This window comes from Lissotriton vulgaris, chromosome 5, assembly GCF_964263255.1.
Source record: "Lissotriton vulgaris chromosome 5, aLisVul1.2, whole genome shotgun sequence".
Taxonomy (NCBI): Eukaryota; Metazoa; Chordata; class Amphibia; order Caudata; family Salamandridae; genus Lissotriton; species Lissotriton vulgaris.
The window spans coordinates 430681799-430702779 of NC_141693.1; the positions used below are offsets into that span (position 1 = coordinate 430681799).

The 20981-nt window shown below is 43.7% G+C and overlaps 1 protein-coding gene across 2 annotated transcripts in view; it reads left to right on the forward strand.

Annotated features, from left to right (window-relative positions):
- The window catches only part of CHUK (component of inhibitor of nuclear factor kappa B kinase complex), a 659325-nt gene that overhangs the window by 462407 nt on the left and 175937 nt on the right, over positions 1-20981 (forward strand). For both annotated transcript variants that reach the window (XM_086921838.1, XM_086921837.1), the window contains exon 15: positions 5044-5153. In XM_086921838.1, coding sequence (XP_086777964.1) covers positions 5044-5153 — 110 coding nt within the window. The remainder of the gene's footprint in view (positions 1-5043; positions 5154-20981) is intronic.

Sequence of the window (20981 nt, forward strand, 5' to 3'; positions counted from 1 at the left end):
AGGCAATCCAAGACCTCAGAGCCAAGTTGTATGTTGCAGGTGATCGCCTAAAAGTGTGTAAAGACTGCTCCCACTCAAAGTCGATCCCTCTGAACTGGTTCCGTTCTCTAGGCCGGTCTCTCAACCTATCCTTGCTGCACTCCAAGCCTTCCGGTGAGTCCAAGTCGAAGAAGATGCACTAGAAGGCTAAACAAACCTTATCCCAACCTTGGACCTCTGCCACGAAGATGGTGCAATGGTTTCCTGATGCTCTCCAGACTCTTTCCTGGTCCCCTATAATGGAACCGATTCTACAACTAATTCTGATGAAGCTAGAGTTTGCAGGTCCAGTAGTGCCACAGTAGATCATGGTATTTAAATAAACCTTGATTTGTATATTTGGCACCTTACCGGTTCCCTCTATAGCTTTCTGGCCCCATACATCCACAAATCCTCCTGCTAGATTATCTCTGGTGGGTATGCCCTTGGTGCCAGGTATATCTTCTGAACCCACTTCGAGGAACTGCTCCGAATCTGGAGCTGATTTCACTCCAAATGCCACGATCTACACCATTTTTCTAAAACGTCGACGCCTGCAATACCGGAGGAAACAGTTGAGCCCATAGGGCTGTCGTACTTGGACCTCAATCTGTCTCGACCTCGTACGAGTTCAGTGTCTACATTCCTGATGCCAATCCCTTCTGTTAAGTTGATGACTTTACCTAGAATTTGCCTATTTCAACAACTTTTGGGTCGAACTCTAAACGCAGCCAACCTGTATTTGATGATGGTGTGGAGGATTTTCCCCCCACAACATGATGATAACTTTTACATGGACCTATAAGAAGCTGGCGGGCTAGAAAGTCCACTAAAACTGGATTGGTGCACCCCTGCCCCGCCCCCTCAGTCCTAAGTCATCCAAGAAGCTCCAGTTTGGGCCAGGAGAGTTTGGTACTCTGAACTTCTGGGCATGAGAATCTGTCCTCCGATAGGTCAACTGCTTCAGGAGGGTCATCAGTGTCACAGCAGTGCAGGGTCTTGCACCCAATTTACACCTCCATGCTTGACAATTGAGTTGTACCAGTTGAATGCTTTTGACCACTCCCGAAGTAGTGGATGTTATCTTGGCAGCCAGGTGTCGTTCCACAAAATCTGCAGGACACTGGGACAAGTTTTTGGTTTCTGCCCACCAAGTCCTTGCAGCGTGCACTGTTAAAGGTTGTCAGCCCTGTCACCTTTTTTGGGGTTACCAAACTAACCATCCCTCTTAAAATCACCTGTTTTGATGCACTTGCTTAAGGATTTGGTCCATTTGTTTCCCCTGACACCTTATGTGATGCCTCAGTATGACCTTAGCTTGGTCCTTACTTTCCTGTTGCACACCCCTTTTAAGCTGCTTCACAGATGTCCCTTTGTCTGATGATCCTGAGGATGCTCTTTCTCATTGCGATATCATCAGCCCAAGGCAAGAGTGATCTTCAGGGTCTGAGAATTCAGCCCCTTAGACCTCTTACTTTCTGGTAAAGCTGGTGCTCACGAGCAATGCAGTCTTTCTTCCAAAGGGTGTAATGGCTTTCCATGTCAGCCAATCCAACTGTCTTCCGACGTTCTGTGCCTAGCCTCATCCTTTAAAAGAGGAACAGAGGCTCCATCGTTTGGAGTGATCTATGTAACAGCTGGGAATTTTCCTGCGGTCCAAAGACCACAGAGAGGACAATCAGCTCTTTGTTGGACTTTCTCAGTCAAAGAAAGGCAATGCAGTGAAGAAGCTGACCTTATCGAGATGGATAGTTCCCTGAATTAGGATCTGCTACTCTATGGCGAATATGCAGCCTCCAAAGGGGATGAGGGCCCATTCTACCATGGAAAAGGCTGCCACCACCGCGCTGGCACGTGGATTATTGGTCCTGGACATCTGTCAGGCATCGGTGCACATATTCACCAAACTCCAATGCCTCAACAGTCAGGTTTGACTGGAGGGACATTTTGGCTGTTTGGTCTTTCAGGACTTTTTTGTCTGAGCCATTCCACTGACGCAACACCTTGGGAGTTACTGCTTTGGTATCTAATCACAAGATGAGGAATCTGTAGTTGGAAGTATCTTTCGAAAGAACAATAACGCTCTTTCTTGTGAATACTCAATCTAACCGCAGATTCCCAACCGCCCTTTTACTTCCCTATTCAGTGGTATTGACTCTTTTCCATCTAAAAAAGTCTCAATACTAGAGTTCTACACATTGGCATAAATGGTTAGTACTGAGTTCAGCTTCTGAGGGAGTAGACATTATTCAGAAAGAAACTGATGTGAGTGCACATAGGTGGCGCCTATTTATGGCAACGGTTCTCACTTTTGCAGCGGAGTGGAGTTGATAGAGCCGCATGACGCTACCTATTGGTGTACAGGGGCTATGCTGACAAATCTTCCTGATCCAATCGGGTGCCTGGGATATTCACAAGGTGAGGAATCTGCAGCTAGATAGAGTACCCACCAGAAAGAGCATTGCTGAAGGTAAATAACTTGTTCTTAAGACCATCATGCTCTTTACTTCTTTGTGCTACACATTGCTTAGATACGACCTAGTCAACAAAAAAGTGTTACATTTTTTCAGTGTCATCTGAAACTGGTAATATTAAAAGGAAAACCGGAGCCTGCTTGGTACAGTTGACATTCAGATGTTTTATTGGTGTACTGGAATCTGACTGGTCTGCACGTTTTGCTTTTCAGCTTCCACCTTAGGAGTTTGCTTTTTACTGAATAGTGTTCAGTCATGTGACCTGATCTTGAAGCACAATGAAAATCACAATCATTAAATTATAAAAACAAATAGCAACAACATTCTCAGTACCAAGCCTTATAGCTGTTAGCTGTGGAAAGTGCACTACGGGGCCAGGAAAGATACATTCATAATGGTTGTTGGCCTGTTGTCTGCCTAAATTGGTCAGCAGTCCGGATCAGCAGAGTGTATTGTGCACAGTATGAGTGTCCATGTCTTCTGAAGGTAATCTTTGCTCTAATTTAGTGAGGTTCCCCTAGATATACCTTTCCTTCTCCAGAATGAGAGTACAGATGCTGCTTATGGAGGGTCAAGTTTTTCCCCTTGGAGTGCGTATGCATTCTTTGATCACCCCCAATCCCCCTTTTCAATACATGGTCATATATAAATGCTGCAGGATCCCAATCTGCATAATTATACTAGAAGTTCTGAATTGGCTTAACCAGATACGGTTCCCATGTGTAGAGACCCTTGTTAAGGGTTCTTGTTAGACCAACCCAAAGGATGTTCACTTCCAACAGGATGACTCAGATATCCATTCTTACCTGCAGTTGCTGTCCATGAGGATTTGGTATCTGCACATATTACCTACAAACCCTTGGGACTTTCCGGTGACGAGGTGGCCATTTTCTTGGCTTCTAGGAGGAACACTACGAAAGAGCGGGCAAAGCAACTGTGTGTGTGTTGCGTGTATTGTGTGTGGGGGTGTGTTTGTGTGTGTTTTTTTAAAATATATTTATTGCGAGTTTCAGCAAAGGCATAAAGTGCTTTATATGAGCACCAAATTATATTACACAAGATCAGATTTGTATAATTTGTCGCCAGAGATAGATTAAGTGGTTTGCCCAGAATCACAAGATTTTGAGCCGAGGCTAGACTCCAACCTGGTTTCCCAGTTCCAAAGTCAGCAGCTCTGACCATTGGACCACATCTTCTCCTTGTGTTGACAGTGGGGTTTGGAGAGCTAATCCTCTTTGTACTCCTTGAAAGAAAATATTTCATTTTCTTCCTTCACATCATTCTACATTTAAGTTGAGTCCAACAAGGTGATTGGGCTACTTGCATCAATTGGGTCCTAGAGGTTTTCTTTGATGCAAAATGAGGTTTCTCTTAGGAATTTTGGTGGCCTCCTCCTTTTCCTGCCCCACATGAGGAACTTGACCCTTTGGGTTTTGAATTGTATTCTGAATCTGTTATCTCTCTAGCCTTTCAAACTTGTGACCTTTAGTCATATCATCTTTGACATGGAAGGTTGCCTTTTATGGGCTATTATTTTAGCACACTACCAGCTGCTACAGAGCCTTGCACAGTTTTCTCTGAGGTGAACCTCATATGTGTATGTGGGTGGGGGGAGGGGATGACTCCTCTTTTCTTAAATTCCTTCAAACATTGACTTTAACTAGGATATTTAGCTATAGCAATATTCAATTTCCCTGCTTGAAGGCATCATTGTCAATTTATAATCTATATGCATGCAGGGCATGCACGTTCTGCTTAGGTTGTACTTATGACTTTTGTTCCTCAATGAAGTCGCTTGTCACTTATATTGGACTTGACCATGGCAAAGAGGCAGCTATTGTCTCCCTTGAATGCTTGGCTTGGCCTTACCCACCAAAACACGAGTTAGTTCAGGCGCTTCGTCATCCTCCATAATTTGTCCTCATTTATTCAGATCAAGTTAGCACTAGACCTTTCTGAAGGGTGCTCATATCGTCTGGAAAAGTGCCACATAGACTACACTATATGATTACTCTAAGTGCTTTGCATTGAAATGTTGATTCCAGGACTGATATTCACTGTGTTCAGACCCGTGTAAAATAATTTTATGCAGATTAATTTTAGGAATCTAGTTTCTACCTCACTTCTTGCATATGTTAAGTTTGTGAAACTTACCATGCAAAGGACTGAACCACCATGTAGTAAAAATATATTTATTTCACCAACAAGTTACAGTGATAATCTCAGTTTTTCAGTCCCTATTTTGAAATACAAAGCATGGGTGTGGCTTCGCCTACTCCAACGCCCCTTGATTAGGGACTTTGTGTAGGCAGAGCCGCACCCATGCTAATTAAAGAGTGCCTCTTCTGATACCACTGTATCATGAATTTGGATGTCCCATGTCTATAGCTGAAGAAGATGAAGGACTAAATGTACAGAGTATCTACTGTTTATCATTAAACCGATCGTTTAGTAGTTATAAATGAACAGCCTGTGGAGGGTGGAAATTTGTTTTTTTTAGTACTCAGAGAAGGGACTGCAACTTCTCTCTCACTGTCTCTCTCAATTTTAGGCTGCAGAAATCGGCTACCTAGATGATCACATCATGGTCCTACACACAGAAATTGTGGAACTACAGAGGAGTCCCTATGCCCGACGCCAAGGGGATGTCATGGAGAACCTGTAAGCAAACTACTCATCCATTTGGCAAAACTGTAGGATATGAACAAACCAGGGTTGATCTTATTTACGGGCAAAAAGTGCTGTGTCTGTAATGAAGGGTTGGCTAGTTCAGATTATTAACCTGCCAACCCTCTGCGAACCTCCCCCCTCTCCCCCTCTCCCCCCCGCCCCCCCCAACTCCATTATTGCTTGCTTGCAGTCCATCCTCTGTTGCTATCCCAACCCTTCTTGTTGATTTTGGACACACTCGTGCCGTTCCCTTTCTTCTCTCTGATACGCATCTCTCGAATGCATTCTCCAAAAGCCAATTTGACCCTGCTCATATTTCATCTAATGCGTACCTACATCTGTACAATACTTTGCTTTGTAGCTAGGTTTGTGCTTTATAAAGCTACATAAATGCATGCATCACTACGTACTGCACCTAACAGACCCAGGGTTACATCATATTGTATTGAAGATCTCATTGCCATGACTCTGAATTGTGAGAAGTCTGAAAAACATGTGTTAAGGCACTTCAGGAATGCCAAAAAGCTCTACAGTTGTGGACACATGTCGGATTTTGTGCTTCACAAATGTTGACACGCAGTTTCTACATAGCTATTATTATGTGTGAAATTCTTAAGAGCTGATTTTTTGGGGCTTTAAATACTACCTGCCTCCTGTTGGGTACTACAGCGATCTGTTCAGTAGCTTATCTTTCAGAGAGGAAATTTGGCACTGCTGACCATGTTTCCTCTGCCTTCCTCTGTAAGGAAGCTAAATCATTATACATATTTTTGTTGAGCTAATTTCAGCTTTTTGTGCTATCATTATTACCTGGTTATTTCACCTTTCACGTTAAGACCTGATTTTGGTTTTCTGAAACTTTCTTTGTTGCACATTTTCTCCCTTCCTGGGAGGTCTCTACCATCAGATGTGGTGCAGCTCAGTACTCATTCCCTCTGACTCTGACACAATACCTCACAGTCGTACACAGGCACTGCACCAACTTTTTGGGTCGGACTCTGAGCAGAGTCAGCCATATGGAGATGATAATGGGGGTGAGTTTGCCCCATCTCATGATGAGTAAAGCTCATATGTGGGCCTTCAAGGTACCACTGGACTTAAAGGTACATCCTTTTGCAGCGTCATCAGGAGAACTGCTGTAGTTCTTGACCTTCAAGGTCCTTTAGCTTGGTCAGGCCCCTGTTCTAGCCCTCTAGTCAATCGCCAAGTCGCATGTCGCCATAGACCAGTTTAAGGAGACCTAATTTTATTTTTATTTTTTATAACTGCATCCAACCTTAGTGAGTTGGTGGTGTAGGCGTCCATGGGCAGAGTGAAACATGACTCCTTTCCAACTATTTCAGAGAATCCAAGCAAAAGAAAAGTTTTGTAAGAGAATGTTTTTATCGGCCAGCCTTGCCTTTAGATCGGTCAGTGCCGGCTGCCTCACGGCAGGCTCCCACAGTGTAATCTGGGACATGGTTGATGAGTTTTTTGACAGTCCTAGAAAGCTTACGGGCCTCCTTGGCCTAAACCATTCAGGATAACAGCTTGTTACGGCAGTGAAATTTGGGGTTATGCTCCTCTGGAACCTCTACAGACTGTTGAAAATTATTTTTTAAAACAAGTACTAAGGGTTCCCAGGGGTACGGCTAACTTCTCTGTGCATGAGGAATTGGGGGTTTCCTTCGTAAGTGACAAGATTGCTGTTAATCCCATGTTATGCTGGATGAACTGTTGGTTAAATGACAACATACCACTCACCCAGCTTATCTTAAGAGAAACACTCACATGGGATAACAGGATGAAGGTTCCCTGGTTAAAGTACCTATATAAGTGCTTTGCTGATTTAGGTCGCCCTGAACTCTTTTTATCCCCTGAATCGATCACTAAACAGGATGTTATAACGGTCAAGAAAGCTTTTATTGATTCTAGAATTCAAGATAGGGAATCACGTGAACTGAAAAAAGAAAGTGTCCGCAATCATGTATTAATTAAAAGCACATTGCTCATGGAACCCTATCTATCCTGGCAAATGTCTAGTTATGACCGTTTTTTATTGATAAGGTTCAGGTTCAACTTGTTTCATTTTTTGTTGGCTATACCTAGGGGATCTCATCGTGGACATGTGTTGCCGGCTTGCGGCTGCGACAATAAGTCTCCGCAAGACCTGGCACACTTTCTGTTTTTTTGTCCTTTTTATGTTGTACCGAGGAAATTATATTTAAAACCCTGTCTGAAAAAACTAAATTTTATACAATTTCGCCCTGCACTGCACTTTCTTCAGCTGCTAAGTTGTGAATACACTTTGTATATATGTAGTTTTTTAAAATTGGCAGTAAAATTTAGAAACAGTATGGAAGGATAAAAATACTAATATATGAATTGCTATCACCTCTTTTTTAATGGACTCCGCAAATGTTCTGAATGCTTGTTGCATATTTGTCTTTTTTACGATTATATCATAATTGCACTTTATTTTTAATGTATAACTGTGTTTTTTTTTTTTATTGTAATGTAAATGCTTTTATGGTTGTCAATACGAACAACCGAATAAAGTTTTTTTTTTGACTTGACATTCAGGATAACTGGGATGCAGCTAAGTTTGTCATCCTATCAGACCTACACACTATTGATTTTCTAGGACTGGCTCATGGGACAATTGTAGTGCTTCATCACTGTGCATGGTCGAGATCCACAGACGTCTCTAGGGGCATCCAAGCATCCGTAATGTCATGTCGTTTGACAGATTCCACCTGTTTGTTGAAAAAGTGAGCTCTGCCTAGGAGCATTTTAAAGAGAGCCGAGCCATGGCGTACTACATGGGACTTGTGGCACCAATTCCGCAACCTCCCCAACAGGTCTGCCTTTGTCAGGGATATACCAAGTGCTTGGTATATCAGCTGCTCCAGACTCCCTCGCTATGGCCTCCAAGTCCCAAAAGATGACGACCAGTCCATCAGGAATCATGTAAGTCTAAGCCCCCTCTACAGCAACAACTTCAAAGCCTCTATAGTGCGTTGTTAATGGAACTGAACTACCTTGTAGGAGTAAGTCTGCCCTTTTTTCCAGGGATGGCAGAGCATCATGTCCGACAGGTGGGTCATTCAAATAATCCAACTCCCTGACCCACCACACCTGCCACCTGCAATTTCGGAAGACAATCTGCCCAGTTTGCATTAAGAGGTGCAGATTCTGTAGGCCAAGAGAGCCATAGAGGGGTTACTGGCCTTGGAAATGGGGACTGGATGTTATTATCACTGCTAATTTTGCCGTGCTGTGGAAGGACAAATTTAAGATGCTCATGTTGGCCCAAGTTCCTTCTGTCCTGCATCCGGGAGACTGGATGGTAGTGTTGGACCTGCAGGATGCCTATTTTCATACTCTCGTCCTCCAGGCCCACAGACGCTATCTACTGTTCAAGGTGTGCCAAAAGCATTTTCAGGTTGCCCTGCTCGCTTTCGGCCTCACCTGAGTCCCTTTGGTGTTCACAAAGCTGATCGCGGTGATCGTTGGTCGTTTTCAGAGGTTGGGGTACCAGTCTTACCCTCTCTCAATGACTGTCTGTTGAAGTCAGGCTCATCAGTCATTTGCAGACCACCTCCAAATGACAGCGAACCTCCATACGTCACTGGCGTGCTCAGTCAACTTGCCGAAGTCCCACCTGACTCCTTCACAGAAACTTTATTTTTCAGTTGGAGAAGTGTGGCTCAATGGTTAGAGCGGCAGACCCTGATGCAGAGGTCTAGCCCGGGACCAGGGTTCAATTCCCCGCCTCGGTGGGTCTTGGGCTCAAAAATTCCACGGACCTGATAATTCTCGCCTCAGTGCCTATTCCAATCATGGAGTCCCACTCTGCAACTCTGGGCAATAGCTTGCTTAATCTCCACAACGGCCCTCACAATGCTAAGGATGCCTGGCCTCCACCTTGGGGGTGCCCAGGAGTGGACGCCTCACAGGGAAAGCCAGGATGGGTTCCACAGCGGTATTCGTATAAGCGCCTTGAGACCCTTGCGGGTGAGTAGTGCGCTATACAAGTATCAATTTACATTTACATTTACAGTCGCCCTCGAAAAAAGTGCTCTGTTGAGCCTTCCCCAAGAATCTACAAATCCAGTCAATTTAGGCTAGGATCCTGATGTTTCCGCTGCTTATGTCCTCGGTCAGTGCGAATGGCTCTGAGGCTTCCTTAGTCTGCTGGCCTCCTAAGTCCTGCTCACTAACTATGGCAAATAGCACATGCGAGCTCTGCAGTGGGATCTGAAGACCCATTGCCAGTGGAACTTGTCTGATTCCATTGAGGTTTCACAGGACACAGCAAAAGTTCTTCAATAGTAGCTGCTCGTCTGCATTTGGACAAGCAGCAAACACCTCTGCCTACCCCACCTAGTTGATGGTGGGAATGGATACAGGAGTTCTACGTTGGTGAGGTCATCTGGTAGAGGTGGAGATCAGAGGACTCTAATTTCTAGCAAAGACCCGCCTCATAAATTTGCTGGAGTTGTGGGCAATTCACTTAAAGTTTAAGGCCTTTATTCCAACCAGCAAAGGGAGGCAGGTGCAGATTCTTATGGATAACACCACCGCCATGTGGTATTTCACCCCACCCTTCTTCCCCACCCTTCTCGTTGGCTCAGCTAAGAGCCTCTGCATCTCTGGCAGTGGCTGGGTCGTCAGGGCACCTCTCTTGTCTCAAACCACCTGGTGGAATCATTAAACGCCAGGGTGGATCAATTCCGCTGGCAAAGCCTAGGGGCTCACAAATGGCTACTGCACCCGGACGTGGCGCAGGGCATCTTCTAGCAGTTGGAAGAACTCTGGCTCGAACTCTCTGGCGCCATTGAGAGCGTGCAATGTGAACACTTTTGTGCATTGGCATTTTCAAGAATGCTCTCGCTTGGAGACTCCTTCCACCTAGAGTTGAGCATGGGACTCCTGCATGCCTTCCCATCACTACCTGTCCTGCCCGAAGTTCCGAAAATGGTCAGGAATGACATGACCGAAGTCACCTTAGTGGATCTGAATTCGTCCAGGAGAGGATGGTTCCCAGAACTTTGGGGCTTGAGCATCTGTTCTGCGATTATGCTGCTGCTTCGGGAGGACCTACTGTCGCTGTAGCAAGGCAGGTTTTTGCACCCAGGTCTGCACAGCTTGCATTTCTATGCGTGTAGATTGAGCGGCAGCAATTCATCTTCTTTGCTCTCTTTTCTGTAGTCATTGATGTGATCTTGGCAGCCAGGTGCCCTTCCACAAAATCAGTGTACACCGGACGTTGGGATAACGTTTGTGACTTATTGCGGCACCTGCCAGACGGACCAGTACCAGGCCAAACTTTGCATGTCTTGTTGTTTTGTCTTTTGCCTATGAGCGACTTACAGTGGGCACTGTTAAAGATTACTTATCAGCACTTTCGGCTTTTTACTTTTGCCAGACCAGCCATCCTTGTATAACAATTCTTAAAGAATTGTAACACGTTTCTGCCAAAATCCTTTGTGAAGCTACAGTTGGACTTAAATTTGGTTCTCACTTTACTAATGTGTAGCCCTCTTGAGGGCAATGCACAGTTGTCCATTATGCCTCTTGACCTAGAAAACTGTCTTTCTGGGAGCGACAACATCTGTGCGTTACATAAGTGAGCTTCAGACCCTCTTGTTTCAGCCTCCTTATACCACCTTTTTCTCTGGCAAACAGGTGGTAAGACCTCAAACTCCGTTGCTGTCAAAGGTAGTCAAGCCTTTTCATGTTGGGAAAGCGATCACTCTTCTGACATTCTTTACTGCTCCTCCTCATCCCTCAAAGGAGAAATGAAATGAAATGAAAAAAGAAACTTATAAAGCGCACTGCGGCCAAGCGGCTTCCTGGCGCTGAGGAACACAACCGTATCTGCCAAGGAGTCCAGAGGAATTAGCCAGGGAATTCGCTGAACGTTTGCATTGATAGTATCAAGGACCATCGGATGGGTAGATGAGCTGTTTGTCAGGTTCTCTGGTGCAAAGAAAGGCAAAGTGATGCAAAAACAGACCATATCACGATGGATAGTTCTCTGTATTGAGATCAGCTGTGCATTGGCAAAGAAGAGCCTCCGAAAGTTCTGTGGGCTCATTCCATCAGAGCCAAGGCTGCCACCAATACTTTGGCAACCCAAGTGCTTGTCCTGGAGATCTGTCAGGCTATGTGGACATCAGGGCACACATCCACGGAGCACTATTACCTTGACCATCCAGTCTACCAGGGTGGGGATTTTACCAGTTTGGTCCTGTAGGGCTTTTTGATCTGAGCCATTCCACAGACCTACCACCTTGGGAGGTGCTGCTTTGGTATCTATTGACAAGATGAGGAATCTGCGATTAGAAGTATCCATCAGAAGAACAAGTTACTTACCTTTGGTATCACTCTTTCTATTTGATACTCTAACGGCACATTCCTCTTTGCCCTACGCATCTCCCCATTCCTTCAAATGGTTTCTTTCCATCTTCAAAAGGTCCCAATTTAGAAATTTGCACATTCGTAGTCCAGCCTGCTTTAGACTCCCCTTCTGGTGTTGACTGGGAGCCACCTAAAGGTCTTGCGGAGCATGCATAAGGTGTGGAAGCAGGCAGATGAGACTGCGTTTACCAGTTTCTCCATAGTTCGATTGCTGTCCAAGATGATGCTGAGGTTGCGGGCGTGTTTTGTCAGGCGGGGATGAGCTGAGTTCAGCATGCCACTGATGCGTCGTTCCATGCGGAGGTGTAGTTCCCAAAGATGAGGACTCCTTTCTTGTCTGTGTTGTATTTGAGACAGTTGTCTTTCATCCAGTCTGCGACGTTCATCGTACCTCTGTGGAAGTTGGCTCTGGTGGGGGTAGGGGGTCTTCTGACAGCAGAAGGGTGAGCTGGATGTCCTCTGCGTAGGAGATGATGTTGAATCTGTGCAATCAGACGGTGATGGCCGGGGGGGGGGGGGGGGGGATCATGTACGTGTTGAAGAGGGTGGGACTGAGGACCAATCCTTGGGGGATGCCTCAGATTACCTTTTTGGGTTCTGAGGTGAATGGTGGGAGACGCATTCTCTGGATTCTTCCGGTGAGGTATGGTGCGATCCATTTGAGGGCGACTCCCTGGATTCCGATGTGGTGGAGTCTGTTGTTCAGGATGTGATGGAAGATTGTGTCGGAAGTGGCTGACAGGTTCTAGAGGATGAGGACTGCCCTTTCACTGCAGTTTAGGAGGGCCCTGCTGTCGTTGTTAGCTGCGATCAGGGCTATCTCAGTGCTGTGGTTGGCTCGGAATCTGGATTGAGAGGACATACTAGGAATTGAAAATGTCAGAGCAAATTTTTTCACTCATTTTCACAAAGAAAATCATGAGTGGGTTCTCAATGAGGAGGTAATGCAGGACATCTTTGCAGAATGGGGTACACTAACATTAGATTTATTTGCTAAGGCACAAAACTAAAAATGCTGAGACTTCGCATCTAGGGTACCAGAACACCACTCACTGGTTACTGCCTTTTTGATCAGCCGGTTGAATCGGTTTGTCTACGCCTTTCTGCTAATACCACCTGTAAGTCCAAAAATATGGAAATCTTACCTCAAAATTATTATTCGCACAAAACTGGCTTAGACGATAGTACTCAGACCTTCTCCAACTATCTCCAACACAGTACAGACGTCTTCCACTCAGACCAAACCTCCTGTCCAGACTAGAGGGCCAGATCCTTTATCCAACTCTCCAATCCTTGACTTTGGCAGCATGGCTCCTTTGATCACATAAAATGGCTATTTAAACCTACCTGAGGAATGTATGAACATCCTTAAAGAATCAAAATGGCCATCAACAAGATCATGTTAGGCCCGTGAGTGGAAACGCTTTTGCATGTGGTATTAAAACAATGGACATAATCCTATTAATATGCAAGAAAATGTAATTCTTCCATATTGACTTCACTTGGCCAAACCAGGTCTACAATTTTCATCAATTAAAGTCTAGTTATCAGTGATTACTGTACACAGAAAATCTCCAACACAACCATCCTTTTTCAAGATTACTGTGATTAAATATTTTTTTTAGTAGAAGGACTTAAAGTTTTCCTCCAGTTAAAAGACCATCTCCTCCATGGGAGCTAAACTTAGTAATTTTTAAATGAATGGGTACCCCATTCAAATCCATCCACAAATCAACCTTACAGCATCTGTCATGGAAAACTGCCTTTTTAATAGCCATTACTTCTGCCTGTAGGGTTAGTGAACTACAAGCTTTGTGATCTTTAAAATCATTTACAGTGTGTCATCATAATAGAGTAGTACTATGTATGCATCCTTCCTTTTTACCAAAAGAAGTATCCTATTCTTCCCTGGGGTTGCGTGCACAAACGTGTCAAGTTTTTTTTTAATCAACATATTTATTTAATTAAAGCCATGTAAACATGTAGATTGCATGATGACTTGAACGCAGTATTTCAGTGGCATTTCAGGTTTTTGGTGGCCGTTGACCTATAGACGGCGGTTCAGACCATTTTTAGGTCTCGCCCGGTGTTAGCAGCACGCATGTGCTGCTCTCGCCATGCGAGGACCTTTTGGAATCAATACTCATGGCGTGCTTTCACTTCCCTCCCTCCCCCCATCTGAACCATGCTTGTGGAAATCCCGTTCTTTTTCCAGTCAGCCCTTGCTCACATAGGGCATGACGGTCCTGGTGGTCACTTCTATTTTATTTGACTTTCATGGCATCATTTTCATTTGCTACATTTTATCGCCCTCCAGTGGACTTTTATTTTCAATATTGTTCACCCTTTAGTAGGCTTTGCAATGTTCTTTACGAACACGTATGAATTTGCAGTCTCTCAGCCTCACCCAAACCTGCCACTTATACCCATCATAATTCTCAACGCTAAAACAGACCGAATGTGACCGGTCTGTCAGCGGAGGCAGCCCCTGCCCTAAACATAAATTGTAGCGCAGAGAGGGCGCTCTTTGTTTCAATGCAGTGGTGTGAAATCTCACAGCAGGACCACGCCGTTTAACAATGCATAATTCGACCCATGCTGAATAATGCATTTTTGAGACCCTGCATACCAGCTCCCTTATTTTTACACCATTAGCATTCAACTTAAGTTGGCTTCGTGGTTTGCATCTTTTGTGTCTTAGGCTATAAGTGTCAGATCAAAGCAATAATGAAAGAATAACATTTTAAAATTGATGACTGAAATGTTGTGTCCAGTGATTGCTCATATTCATTTGGGTATAAGTTAGATGATTTGTTTATTGCTCTACTGCAGCTATTATAGTTTTTGTAACCAAAATAAAGATTGTATTCATTCGCAAAATAGCAAAAAACCGACACCAACGCCTGGATTGTTGAAGTTGCAAAAAAAAAAACCCATTGCAAACTCAATAGGTCTTGCCTTTGATTAAGTTAAAGCTATTTGCATTGCTAATGGTATTGTATAGCAAAGTAAGTGGCTTTAACTTAATGAAAGGCGATACCTATTGCATTTTTAATGCTTTCTTTAATCATGCATTTCAGGGGAATGAGGAATGTAGGAGCTGTGTTTGGTATCCGGTAAATGTCTGAAGGCATTTTGCGATCGGCAAAAGACTTCCAGGGTTTCGCGATTTGAAAAAAGATCGCAAAATCAGCAGTTTTGTAAAAATGCAGCGATTTATACAACACTGCCCGCAAAATTTGGAACATGTGAAAATGTGATTTTTAAAAAAAAAATTTTTTACGAGGCTGACAAAGTGAAAAGAGATATATTACCATTCCATTTCTATCTTTTGGGCAACGAGGACCTCTTGTGGCCACTTATGAAGTCCGCAATATTATTTCATGATTAACAAGTATTTGCATTGCAATAGGTCACGCATTGGTGAGACTTTGAGCTATAGGCATTGTTAAATGACAATGCCTTTTATTTATGTGTTGGTTTTTAAAACGTAAATAAAAGGCATTGTCATTTACAATGCAAATAGCTTAAACTCTCGCAAATGCGAGACCTATTGCATTGCAAATACTTGTTTTTAAATACCTCTTAAGACTGTTTCTTTATAGCTTTCTTCTTTTAGCAGTTGAGAGAGTTATAAGTAAAGTGATGCAGTCCAGGGTCATACAACGTAGGTTGGGGGAAAGGACAATCTGGGATTTGAACTTGAGCCCCTGGCATACAGAGTATTTCAACTAGCCGCAGCAGTGCTGGAAATGGATGTGTTATTGTTCCTAGAGCTGCAGTGTCATCGTCGACATACGTTATGCTTACATTAAGACATGTGCAGTATTCCGCCCTGAGGAGCAGTGAGCTCTGCACCTCATAATGGCCTGTACATTTTTAATGCTTTGTTTCCAGCGCTTCTCAGCAGGCACTGTCAGTGTTGCTGCTCTGATAGTGAGGCAGTAATGGGCCCTCTAATACAGGCTGCAAATCAGTCAGTGGGACAGTGCCAGTATCATTCTGTAGGACGTTCTTTTCTCTGATTGAACAGTACCTGCACCACAAGGCAGCGCCACAGGTCTGCTGGTGATATGGAAATCCGCTCTTTTCAGCTGGGCTTATGTATTGCAGTACTGACACTTCTCAAGAGAGCTGATGTAGTACAGTACCTGTACTTCTCAGCGGGGCTGATGTATCACAGTACTTGTACTTCTGAGGAGCATTGTGAAAGCAAATACTAAAATGTTTTACTGTACTTGTAAAGCGGGTGTCGTGCTGAAACCTAAAGGGCGGGGGCAGGGTGATGTGGGAGGGGGCTGTGGGCAGCAGGCGCCGTTGTTGAGCATGCGCCCTGTTAATTGAAATAAAAAAACAAAACCATGATTAGGTGCACAGCAAGTTAAAGCTAGTGAAATTAAAATACTAAAATGTATTTCTGTACTTGTAAAGCGGGCGCCGTGCTGAAACCTAAAGCGCGGCGCCCGGGGCGAGACCGAAGGAGGCCGCATGGCGCGCTGAATGTAGGCAAAGCACATCGTGCCTGCAGTAAGAGAAACTCAATAAAGAAAATAGTGCTTACAACACTAAATAACACATACCCTGAAACAACCTGATAAATCTACCATTCTGCAATTCTTAAACAAGAGATAGTAGGTCATAGATTTTGAAAACGATTTTCCTCAAACTCCTAAGGTTAACACTATTTTGTCTTCAATGGCATCGACAGTTAAGCTTTTATCAGAGAATGTCAGCCTGCCAGATGTTGTGGAGGCTTTGCTTAAAAGGTCTGATGTTGCTTCTAATTTTTCAGAGAGAGCAAATATATAAGAAGCATATGCCACACCCAAGTGTGAACATCCCAGGGAGAAATACGTCTTGCTCCTTCGAAGTTAGGACTGGAGCTGTGCGTCCGTAGAGGTGCAGACACTTTAAACATGCATATTACAAAGTGGAATACTCTGCTAAAACAGTTTCCATGGATTTCAGGCTGAAACTGAATGATTATGAGTAAGATGAAGTGCTGCTAAATTTGGAAACTTGGGATGTTTGCACATGACCAACTTTTGATCATCTGTTGTCTGTATCCATATCACATTGAATGTCACATAGACAGGAATCATTATTTATAAGCACAGAAAAAATTACAGCAATTACACATGGATAGATACATCACACACCTTTGCTGTTCTAACATTAACTTTCTTCTATTCTTCCACATTATGTTGAACAAGACAGGCCTTTGTGTGACAAGGTACTCACAACTAATCAAGTTAGCTAAACCATATTTTATTTATGATGGAGAAAGCGTGATGGTCCTGGTTTGGCTGCTGAACCTCATGTCAGTGGTTTGACTAGAGAAGTTCCTTTCAGCCATTCATTTGCTGTAGGAACTTGGAGTCAATGCAGTGGTTTGCAATTGGTCAGGAAACTGCCTTTTATTGTCTGCAATATCTCAAACTCTGCAAATGCCACCACCTAAAAAAAAGAAAATCATATTGCATGTTGATTAGTCCCAGTCATCATTCAGTGACGGTTCATCGTCACTTCGCTGGATGATTTTGCTTATCGTGTTCAGTAAGTCGCAGCCCAGACCAGAGCTGAGGCACCTAAAAAAAAAAAACGTCCGTGGCTCTTGTGAGATAGGTGCTGATTAGTAGAATTTTCCCTCAGGTGAAATCAGCTGCCTAAACCGCCCAGTCAGTATTTATGTCTGGTTGAGGTTCTGCCTGTAGACCAGCCACCCAGGGTCTGCTGTGCTATCGGGTCCAGCCCTGTATAGCTGGTCACTTGTTCGTGCAGGAGTTGGGCACATCTCGGCGACCTCTGTCAGACTGGCCCTATCGTCCTTTCCTACACCCTACCTCTGGTTGGTGTGGCTGCGTGGTGCTCTGAGAGGGCGGTGAGTGACCCTGGCTTGAACGCTTGTGATAGTAACCCATACAAAATGCAAGGCAGAAGTGCTTGCATACACTTTAACTGCTGTCTTTCTGTAACCTCTGTTGTACTGCTTTACATCTTAAAGGACAGGTATGCATTCGTTTTCTAACTGTGTGTTTTTGGTGTTTACGCACTGTTTTCCCAGTCTTAAGCAAAGTAATTACAGTTCTAGTTTTTTAAATTAATTTATTAAATCTATATGGTATTTGTGCTGCACCCTCAGACGAAACCTACACACCAGAGTCAAATTATCTGCCGGTTCTCTTGGTACATGAGGTAAGGTTAGCTGTTTGATTATGAATGGTTTTAAACTCCTAGCCAGATCAGAGTATCTACTATATGCTTCTCCAATGAGTAGCTCGTGAGCTAATAGTAGATCTCCAACTACTTGTAAGTAGCTCTCCTGTGTGCCCTCCCAGCCTTCTAAATAAGAACCTTTTTCTTGTTGAATCAATGTATGTATATCAAAATTGTGTTTTCTAGACAACAATGTGTGCATTTTCAGAACTCATGAGCTCATGTTTGGAGAAAAATGGTTGAAATTCAAAATATATTTAAAGCTGATTTCTGAGTGATAATAGTAATGTCTCCCATATAATTTTATCATTACTTTCATGCAAGGGGTATTGCCCCTGTGGCTCTTTTGCAAATCAGACTGAATGACCCAGTGTGTAGTAATTGTATAGCTCTTCAGTCCCTGGCGGCACAGCACCCAGAACACTTATAAGGTCTCAAAAGCAAGACCTATTGACTAAGCCAATACTTGTTTAATCTCTATCAGTGTGAGCTTATCAGGCTGCATTTTTTCCTCATGCTTTTGATATAAAAAGTAGCTTTTTTCCATGGCAAATGTTGTACATTCAAAAGTTACTCCGTTTCTTCAACTCTTTTCTCCTGTATTCAGAAAGAAAATGTCATCTCTGATAGACTAAACTGAGACTCTATGGAAAATTAATTTGAGTGAAGAACATTTTTCAATTACATTTTCCATAAAGTTTGTATATGTTAAAGAAGGTATTCCGGGGTCCACGCACGCAGCAGGGAATTATTCAACGGTTATGACTTAAATGAAGATACCTACAATGCAGAACTAGAACTACAGATATGTAACTTTTCCTTCCCTTGGCTGATCCTTTAGCGGTCATGTCGTGGTCGGGCCATGCCGGAAATCTTCACCCCTTCACTACCCTGTAGACCACTACCCGAAAGCAGGCCCAATCCTGTGAGTTGCCACTTTCTGTGGTTATGACCCAGATGCTACCAACTCTGCTCTTCATGCTGCTTCAGACAGAGCCAGTGCTGAAGATGATAACTTCAATGCACTCTGCAACCCTACTAGACCGGCACCATGATCAGACAATCAGCATTGCTTCTGAAATTCCCAAAGACTGCAGACGTTCCCGGAGTGACAAAAGAAAGAGTTTAGTCCTGCTTTTATTACAAACCTTTACCTCAGCCCTCTTCGGTTCCCAGAGATTTGCCATATGTAGGATTTTTTCAAGTTCCACTTCAACGCCCTTGTCCTGCTTGGTAAAGATTTTGAAAGTACAGAACGCAAATGCTGATATTTTCCTAGACTTACAAAATGCAGGTGGGCTGGATACATTCCCGGGAGGAGAAATTCCTTATCCGCCTGGGCCCCTTTCAGAGGCAGTCACTTTCTTATGAAAAGCAACTGAAATCCTGCAGCTTTCCTCTGCAGTTTCAGAGACTGAACTACCTTTTAACAAGGCACCTGTGGAGCCTCTAAAGGATTTTTGGGAGAGACCATTTTCAAGAACGGCTGCCCAAATGCAATTGTTTGTCACAGGCCTGGCCTGTACGACTTTAAATTCTTCTCATATCCCTACAGACCAGGAGACTAAGGGGCTGAACTCTGAGTCAACAAGTATTTACCTCTGGTAGTCTCCTCGAAGCACAGCTTTATCTGAATGCTTGCTATGCCGCTGTGTCCATGTGCTCTGGGCGTTGGTGAAGTGGATTATACCAGTTGGCCTGATCACTTAAAAAACCTTTTATCTGATGGTTTAGATGCTTTCAAACAAATCTTGATGTGCAGTCTAGATTCTGTGGACATAGTGGCTTGATCCATGTGCATAACTCTAACCATGCTGATGAATTGCTCTGATGTCTCTGGAGATGTCCAGGTAAATCCACTTAGATAGGGAGCTGCTCTTTGGAGTGAAGGCTGATTCTCCCTGGAACGCTTTCAAAACAGAGCCACACATGTTTGCTTGGTTCATCCTCTCCACCGACACTATTCCACCAGCAGCACTGGAAATTCCGCGCTACAGCAGTCTCGTCGGGGTCAGCCTCTGTAGTCAACTGAAAAGCCCCAAAATTGGTGGATCTAACTGATGCCAGAACCATCAACAGCACCAGCTCACGCGCCCCTGGTCTTTCGCTAGCTGTGCTGCTTCAAAGTCTCTTCGTCTCACCCCTCCCCGACTCTCCTTTAATCCACCAATTTCAGGGACCTTCAGTATTTTTCAGTTCAAGAACATTTTATTTGATATAACAAAGGAAGAACAAGGTGTCAATTCAAAGTACAGTAAAAGTATAAAATATTGAAAGCTGAGGTAACTAGAACAGCATAAAAGTTATAAATAGTAACAAACGGAAAATCTGGACAGTGGAATTAAAAAAGAAAAAAAAGAGAAAAGGAACGAGAAACAGTAATCAGAAAGGCATGGAAATACCTAGGAGTATAAAAATAATATAATGAAGAAAAAATGGAATGTAATGAGCATTTAAGGAGGTTAAAGGACTTCTTGTTGCGAAGGCGGTGGATGAAACAAACGATTAGCACAGGTGTCCAAGTAAAGCGTGATAGGGAGCCATAAGTCCATACGTTTTGCAGCCATATGAGCCGGAAAAACAAAAGCAGTATCAAGTCTGTGGTTATGGCAAACGTTGAACCACCACGCCTTAAAGGAAATATTAGAGGAGTCTTTCCAATTCACCATTATCTGTTGGAATGCGACAGCCAGCAATAAATCAATAATCTGAGGTTTAAGTTCAACATTGTCCCAACAAGGGGAAAGACTGCCCCAAAAAAATGTTAGTATGAGAAAAAGGAATACATGTATGAAAAATCACATTGATTTGAGCCCAAACCTGTAACCAAAAGTCACGAACAGATGTACATAAGAATAACATATGAAACAAAGTTGCTTGTGGGGGTGAGCAGGACCAGCATGTATGAGAGGTGTTTGGAAAGTGCTTATGGAGGTCAAAGGGTGTATAAAGAAGTCTATTATAAATAAAGAACAGGGACTGTGTTATAGTTGCTGCTCTCGAGGATTTACGGATCTTATTCCATATCTTGTCCCATAGCGAAATTGGCCAGGACGTGGAGAGATCATGTTCCCAGCATTCCTCTACTTTAGATTTAGGCCTAACAGAGTCAGTAGTATGAAGGTATTTGTAAATGGAGGAAGCCTTTGGGGTATTGCGCAAAAAGGAGTGGAGCGAGGAGATGGGGATGGGGGTGGG